This window comes from Pistacia vera, unplaced genomic scaffold (assembly GCF_008641045.1).
Source record: "Pistacia vera cultivar Batoury unplaced genomic scaffold, PisVer_v2 Contig798, whole genome shotgun sequence".
Taxonomy (NCBI): Eukaryota; Viridiplantae; Streptophyta; class Magnoliopsida; order Sapindales; family Anacardiaceae; genus Pistacia; species Pistacia vera.
Genome location: NW_022196665.1, coordinates 89051 through 97874, shown reverse-complemented (window position 1 = coordinate 97874; position 8824 = coordinate 89051). Strand labels below are relative to the sequence as shown.

Below are 8824 nucleotides of genomic sequence, written 5' to 3'. Positions count from 1 at the left end.
GAAATGAGTGAACTGGAACTTGAAGGCAATAAAGTCCAGCTTTAAGTACCCCTTGAAGAAGAATGACCTTGGATAGTTTGTCCTTAACCACACAGTGATCAGTAAAGAATTCCACAAGAACATCATTATCTCTAGTGAGCTTGGATACACTAAGTAAATTTTTTGTGATATGAGGAACAAATAAGACATGTTTGAGATGTAAATTTTTAACTGGACAGAGTAATATACTAGAACCAGTATAAGAGATTGATAGCAACTCACCGTTGCCAACCTAGAGTTGTTCATTTCTTATGTAGGGAGAGCTTGTTGTGACCTGGGAAAAATCTAAAGTAACATGATTTGTGGCTCCTAAATATACCAAGCAGCATCTTGAATAGTGGTTGGTGAGGCAACATAATTGATAGTAGCAAGAGTATGATTAGGGGGCTGAGATTGTGCCATGAACACTTGATTGGACTGATTAACATTGGGAGCTGAAGGCTGATTTGTAGTAGTTGTAGGAGATGAACCAACACTTGCCAAGAATTGAGTATGATATCCAGTTTGGTACGGTGGTAATGGTCCTGAAGAACTGCCGTGAGTAATGAAGAAAAGGAGCATAAGAGTATTGTCCTCCAAGTGGGGATTCAAATGATCTCACAAAACCAAGTGAATTGAAATTGCCTCTGATATACAAATTATTCCCTGTGTAATTTACATCAAACCGATGATAGCAATGTAAAGCAAGATGACCAGCTTTTCCACAAACTTGACAAATAAACCTGTTTCTACCACCTGTACGTCCTCTACCTCAGCCATCAGCATATCCTCTAGAAAACTGATTATTAAAGTAAGGTTGAGGCTGAGGTGTAGCAAAGACAAATGAATTCTAAGCAGTAGGTAAGTAAGAGGAATTGAATCTAGTGAATTGTGGTATAGATAAGGTCACCGTGTTATACTGATTTCCAGGGAGTTGTGATGATTGATCAGATTCCAATTTCTTGTTCTCATTATCCACTGAAATACTAGCAACATTAGCTAAACTACTATGAAACTCATTATGAATCATTGTGTTCATTACGGTATGTGCTTTCTCCAATCTAAGTTCAAGTTTTTGTAAGACAATCTGAGCTTCCTAGACAGATATTGGATCAACCTTAGATTCAAGTCTAGTTGTTATATTAACAACAGCAGCATCATACTCTGAATCCAGACCATCTAGAATATAATTCAACAACTCTTCATCAGTAATCACCACTCCACTTGATGATAAATTCTCAACATAGTTCTTCATTTTTAAAAAGTAATCATGTATTCTCATGTTATCCTTTTTTGTGTTTTGTAAAAGGTTTTTAACGTGAAGTGTCTTAGCTCTAGATTTAGTCAAGAATTCTTTTTCCAATGTGAACCAAATATCAGTGGCAAATTGACACTTAGAGATCACCGCAAACATAGATTCTGAAATTGATGATAATAACCAACTAACTAACATCTTATCATTTTTCTTCCAAAGCATGTATTCTGGATTAGGTTTTTTAATTACCTCTGATTGTGTGCCGTCTAATAAGGCTTTCACAAAAGGAGCTGGACATGGTATTAAACCAGTAAGGTGTTCTTCAAGATCGTGAGCTCTAACTGCAAAAAGAATCTGTGATTTCCAAAAGCGGTGGTTGTTCCTCGTTAGTTTAGGTGAAATCACAGGTAGTGTTGAAGACGTCATTGTAGCAGAATTGATGAGGTTTTTTGTGTAAAATGTGCATTTAAAGCTTAAGCTATTATCTGTTTTGTAAAAAGGTGAAGGATTTGAGAGAGATCAACCATTCTTGACGTTTGTCAATGGCTCTAATACCAACTTAGAATGCTGATAGAAAACGCAGAAAAACAGAGCAAAAAGGGAAAGAATCTCAGGTTTGTTATTGATTAACTTGATGAAGAAGGTGATACATGTGTTTATATACAAGTGCACAACATGTGCACTGTAACAGAAATGTAACTAACTCCCTGAACCATCAGCTATATCAATGGTCAGTTTTCTTCACATCCTAACAAGCATTAACATTAGCCAGGCCAGTCGCCACCTTTTGGACACTCTGGCAGCTCGACCACCAGCATTAACACTACCCACAATTCCACCTCTGCCTAAGGCCACATTGCCCCCACTGCCCTCCATGCCATCTTTGCCTAAACCCTCACTGCCACCATTGCCCTCAACTCCATTGCCAAGACTTCCAACTCAACCAACCCTTCCCAAGCCCACATTGCCACCTTTGCCAAACAACCAAATTTCATCTCTGCCTAGTCAAACATTGCCTTCAATCCCAAAGTTTACACTACCTCCATTGCTTGCCAATCCATTACCAACCATTCCCACAACCATTCCGACTACAATTCCAACTGTTCCTTTCTTTTCCCCACCACTTTCAAAGTGAATAACTAGTGCTTCAGATGTTGCACGGAGTCTAGTTAAACTTTTTCTCAACCTTTTTATGTAGTAGATGGCTCTGGTTTAACTCTATCTCTGGTAGCAATTCTTTGAATGTTTTGCAGTTTGAGACTTGGATATTTTGTACCATGGGGCTTTATTTCATCCTATTTTACTCTTTACGGACATTGGGTATTTATTTCAGGAGATGTAAAAGTTGTGTTCTTTTTTTTTATTATTGGGTTAGGCTAAATTGTTCGTTCCTTTCTCTTACCGGGATTATGGCGTGCGTCTGTTGTTGCTACTACTCTTTTGTTAATGAAATTTATTTCTTAATTTCAATACGGAGCTGCTACTGATCCTCTCAAGTTAGTTTATATGATATTTCAGTTTCATTTCATTTCATGCTTAAAAAGAGACAATTAAAAATGATCAAAATTATGTTTTAATATAAAGATAGACTATTTATGAAAAGAGTTAATGACTTTTCCCACTCAAATAATGGCTTAATGACACTTTTCCAACTACAAGCTTTTAAAATATCATTTTACTATCCAAGTTTATTTTCTAACAGTGAACAGAGAGTAAACTCAGTCCAAGCTGTTGAGGCTTTTGAAGAGGTAAGGCCGATGAGTCTTTTGATGGTGGAATGTTGGATTTTAATGGTTAGGATTTATCAGAATTTGACTTCGGGGGCGACTGCATAAACCCTAATTGCTCGATTCCAGAGATTGAAAAAGTCGACATGAGTAGGGTTTGAAGGGTTTTAGTGTGTGATGATCAAGGAAAAGAATGGTGATGGTACAAGGTTGCAACGATGCTGGAATCGGAAACGGAATATAAATATGGATAAGAAAGTAGTATTTTAAAAGTCTATGGGTGAGAAAGTGTCATTAAGTCATTATTTGGTGGGAAAAAGTCTGTCATTAAGCCATTATTTGGTGGGAAAAAGTCGTTTACTCTTATGAAAACAATGTACTTTTCCTTAATTCTTTGAAAGCAAAATATATATATATATATATATATGAAAGAATACGATCCAGAAAAGTTTGCACCCGCAAAATTAAACAATAAACAGACAATTTATTGAACTTGAAGAAGACAAAGGGGCGTGTGTACTTGCAAATAGCACAAGGTGTGAGTTCAAGTTCATGCTTAATTAACATGAGCAACATGACATTAGTGACTAGAAATATCTCACTTATGATTGAAGGTTGATGGCCATGTAGACTCCCTTTTGTTATCCTAAAAATTTCGATATTATAATTTTTTTTCAAATAATGAATCATATGATTAGTTAAAGAAATATATATGCGTTCAAATAAGGGAATATTTAACTATACTAAAACACTGTCTTGCATTGGGTTGTAAAGTAAACTAATCTATTGTTTCAAATTGTTGGTATAATTTTTCTTACAACTAGAATTTGAGACAAATTATTTTTTTCATATTCCATATTATAACTAAAGTGATTGTTGAATCTTTCACATATCAACGATTAAATAATACAATAATTATTATGTTTATATAATTTGATATTGACATCTCCATTAAGATACAAAAACTAATTTTAAGATACAAGTTAATTAAGTAAAACAATATTATTACATCCCTTACAAAAACAGAAGTGATATCATGCATTGAGTTAAGAGTACCACTGAAGATTTTCATGAGGAATCCCAAATGGACATGTGTTGAACTGGGGAGAAGTCTATGAAAAAACTAAAAAATTTCAGTACCGGAACTTCTCCAAGTAGTTATAATCACCAAGAGTGGGTTGCCATGATATGTTTCTGATGTCAAAAGTAGTTGAATTACCCAATCATAATCAGAAATTAATATACTTGTATTGCTAAAGAGTCTTGAATTATTCAAACAGGGAGGCCAACTAACTTTTGCTTGCTTCCTTCAACCAGAACTTATCAAACTTTTATTCTAAGGAAAGTTAAGCATAGCTTAAAATTTTTCTCTATATATAAAATCCAATTGGATATCCATAACTCTTCAAGAAAAAAACATACTAGAATTTGCCACACTTGAAAAGTCCATCTCTAGACATTCTGCAAATATCCAAACATGGCAATTTCTAGATGCTGCCTGGTTCTATGTTTCCTCATGGCACTATCATTGTCAAGCATTGATATGAGTCCAGCTGCTGCAGCTCGCCGCCTTTTAGACACACCGGTGGCTCCACCACCAGCATTGACACTGCCTACAATCCCACCTCTGCCTAAGGCGACATTGCCTCCACTGCCCTCAGTTCCACCTCTGCCTAAGGTCACACTGCCTCCACTGCCCTCCACTCCATTGCCAACTCAACCAACTCTTCCCAAGCCCTCATTGCCACCTTTGCCTAATCCAACATTACCTTCCGTGCCTACAATCCCAAAGGTTGCACTACCTCCATTGCCTGCCAATCCATTACCAACTATTCCTACAACGAATCCAACCATTCCGACTACAATTCCAACTGTTCCTTTCTTTTCCCCACCCCCGTCAAAGTGAACAACTAGTGCTTGAGATGCTGCAGTTTTATTTAATTGGTTTCTGTCTCTACACGCTTCAGAGGTCCATGTGTTTATTTGTTTGATTTCATGGACGCAGTCGTTTTTCTTTCTGCATTGTGAAGTCATTCGTTCACTTCAATTTTACTTCTGCGGTTACTTTCTGTAGAATTGTGGTGTGTAATTTGTTCTTGTACTGCTCTTTGCTTAATAAAAATGATTTGTTTGTTTTAGTTATGGCCTCCCACTGATCCTTCCAAAGTAATTAATTCATATCAGATTATAGTTTCGTGCTTCTAAGGAGGAAAAATAAAAAAATAAAATAAAAGCTTGAACATATTTAGTTATGTTTGAGTAGTTTAATTAAACATAAGACTGCATTAGAACTGATAAATGTGCTTTCTTTCTTTCTTTTTTCCTTTATCTTTGAAAAAGAATACATGTTAGAAGAAAGTTAGTGCTCAATTAAACTCGGTAAGAAATTTAAATAATAATAAAACAATCAAGCTAACACAATACGGACAAATACAACGTTCTATATAAAAGCCGATGCCTAATTACACTTGAACTAAAACTCACAATTGATTAATTAAATCAAACATTAACACTCATCTATTGAGATGACACTAATCTAAACAAAAATACCACTAACAATACTTTTAATAAAATTGATATGTTTGATTTAATTTTCAACAGTATCTCTCTCAAATCAAACTCGTGGACTTGTTCATTCAAAACTTTTTATGGTATTGTCTTTTACTTGTATCAATTCCGCTGGATTCATTGTGTTTGATCCATTGGCACCACACATCTTAATTTACTGAATGGTATCACCTTCGTAGATATAATATGTCCGATTTTAATCTGAATGGCTCTCGAATCTACCACCTAAGCAAATCAAACTAGGAATGCGCTACCAAATTCTACTCAAATTAAGAATCTTAATACTAACTTTACCATAAACTATGACAAGTTGTATTTTAGCAAGAGTAAATAACTAAACTTTTAATAAAACTAAATAAACTTAGTTTAATTTCTAACAAACTCATTTCTTAAAACAATTGATTCACCTAAAATTTGAGAAACATAAATTATGTTCGAATAAACATAAACAATCAATACACTTTTATTTGCAATGAAAATACAAACATTTTTTCAATTTTTGTACCGTAACTAAAATAGTAATTGAATCTTACTAACAAAAGAATGATGGGATAATGTGATCATTAATATATCAATGTATTGCTTACACAAATTAAGGTGAGAATATATAGAAATTTATTAAAAATAATATTTCTTTGGTAGATACCACCTTACCTACCTCATTTCTAAACAGGGATATAAATTAGGGTACAATTTTTTCAGAAAATTTTAATAAGAGGACAAAACATACAAATCCCTCACTAAAGGACAATAAAGTTGCAAATCCTTCAATTAAGGGACAATAACAAAAAATATTGAGTTAAATTTAACTATATAAAAAGGCAAAACAGTAATAGTATACATTTAAATGATTTCTTCTTAAAAGTGAATTAAAATTACTAAAAAGGTAAAAAAAACAAAATACAAAAAGAAATCAGAACTTAAAAATAAAAATTTTGGGGGAAAAAAAAAAGGCCAGAAAAAGATTTTTTTTTTTTTTTGAAGTTTTTTTTTCAATTTTATTTTTTCGATTTTCTCAAAAAAAAAAATTGTTGGTCAATCTTTAGTTTTTAAAAAATTTTAATTTAAGAACTAAATTTCGTTTTTAAATAAGGAAAAAAAGTTAAGGGCATCTAAGTCTTTTTATCATTTTTCGTTAAAGTTAATGGTAAATCATCGGTTATTAAATGTTCCTTAATTGAAGGATTTGTAACTTTTGTCCTCCCATCCAAAAATTCTAAAAAGTTTATACCACAAATGATAATATCTATTTCTAATTATGAAGAAAGTTTAATTGTGATTATACATGCTCTTTTTATAGAACAAATCCATATTCAAAGACATTAATTGACCGGTTTGGTCATTGTTGCACCTTAAAATAATCAATAAAGATTTCTCGCAACCCAATTTCACGAATTCTCTCTTACAACTCCTATGTGGTAGCTTTTAGTTTTTTGTTGATGAATTTTGAATTTTGGGAAATTTATCAGCAAAAAACTGAAAGCTACCACTTCGCAGTTGTGACTTGCGAGATAGAGTTTATGAGATTGGGTTGTAAATATAGTATCGCAAAGTCCTATGTAAAACATATTGACGCTTTAATTATGGCAACAGAACATATATGCTTATAGCTCAACTTTGTCTAACACCCAAGTTTAAAATAAAGGAAGTGCCGGGTTTCAGGTTGAGCTAGCGTTCCTAGGCTTGCTACCAACCTTTTTCCATATTGCTTGTTCACCTAACTCATGGACTTTCACCCAAAAGAGAATCTCTTTGGTTATATTGCACCAATGCATGAGATGAACATTCGTCGATTAACCATCAGATTGATTGCCCAAACAATCCAAAATCACAACTATGTGGGCTGTATGGTATTTTTCTGAGTCAAAGGTTAGTTGAATTACCCAAACCATAACCAGGAACTTTTGTGAATTGCTTAAGAGTTTGGGTTTTCTGGGAATCCCCAACTTTAAGTTAAACTTGCAGGTAGTCCTATTAGGGAGATAAACTAACAAATGTTTCTCTATACTTTCCCCAACCACAACTCATCAAACTTTGATTCTAACTAAATGATCAACCATAGTTCAATATTTTTCCATCTATATAAGGCTATTTGATATGAGTAACTCTTCAAGAAAACACACAAAAGAATTTGTCCAGTGTTTAGAAATTCCAGCTAGAGTCTTGTACCTTCTGCATCCTTCCAAAAATGGCATTTTCTAAAGATTTTCTGGCTCTTTGTTTGTTGATAGCACTATCAATCTCCAGCATTGACATGAGCCTGGCAGCTCGCCATCTTTTGGACACACCGGCAGCTCCACCTCCAGCATTAACACTGCCTACAATTCCACCTCTGCCGAAGGCCACATTGCCTCCATTGCCCCCAGTGCCAACTTTGCCTAAGGCCACCTTGCCGCCATTGCCCTCGACTCCATTGCCAACATTGCCAACGCAACCAACTCTTCCAAAGCCCACACTGCCACCTTTGCCAAGCACCCAAATCCCATCTTTGCCCCAACCTACATTGCCCACCATCCCCGCAACCCCTAAGGTTACACTGCCGCCATTGCCATCTACTCCTCTGCCCACAATCCCCACCATCCCAACAACAATACCAACCATTCCATTCCCCTCCCCACCCCCATCTAAATGAACTAATAGCCCTTGAAATGCCACGGTTACCGTTATTACCACCAGTTAGAATGTTTCTTAGATGCGTTTCAAGTCAGATATTGTGGGACGCGCCATGGCATGGACTTGAGTTAGTCCATATATATTTGTTTTAGTCCATATATATTTGTTGTTTTGTGGATCATTGATTTCATTCTCATCCAGAGAATCTTAGTGTGTCTCTTTCTGTTCATTATTTATAGTAATGTATGGAGTATATATTATTACGTACTAATCTTCTTGATACAGATGTTACAGTTCTCAAAACAAGCTCTTTTAAGGATATGCCCATGATTGTATCATGAAGATAAATATTATTTTAATTTATGCTCCATCTTCAAAATGTTTAAGGATGTACAAAAGTAGAAAAGCAGCAAATAAGGCAAAAGCCAATCACTATAAAGACTTCATTTAAGTTATAAAATTGTCTTCAAATTCCAGATTTTTCCATTTAAAGAACTAGTTACAAGAAAATGAATACAACATATATGCAATTACCGTTGGTAAAGTTGCTATTTCTGAACAAGAAAGTAAATATAACTGTATTTAGAAGTGAAAATATATTGGAGAACTGCTTATCTTCAATTCCCACTTGAAGCATTTCTGT

General features: G+C 34.6%; 2 protein-coding genes across 2 annotated transcripts; both read left to right on the top strand.

The window, feature by feature from the left end:
- The first annotated feature begins 4477 nt into the window (after positions 1-4477).
- Positions 4478-4906, top strand: LOC116117078 (protein PELPK1-like). The gene has a single exon (XM_031403107.1). The coding sequence runs from the start codon at positions 4478-4480 to the stop codon at positions 4904-4906; it is 429 nt and encodes a 142-aa protein (XP_031258967.1).
- Positions 4907-7670: 2764 nt separating this feature from the next.
- On the top strand, positions 7671-8551 carry LOC116117088 (protein PELPK1-like). The gene has a single exon (XM_031403117.1). The coding sequence runs from the start codon at positions 7757-7759 to the stop codon at positions 8198-8200; it is 444 nt and encodes a 147-aa protein (XP_031258977.1). The 5' UTR covers positions 7671-7756; the 3' UTR covers positions 8201-8551.
- The last annotated feature ends 273 nt before the right edge of the window (positions 8552-8824 follow it).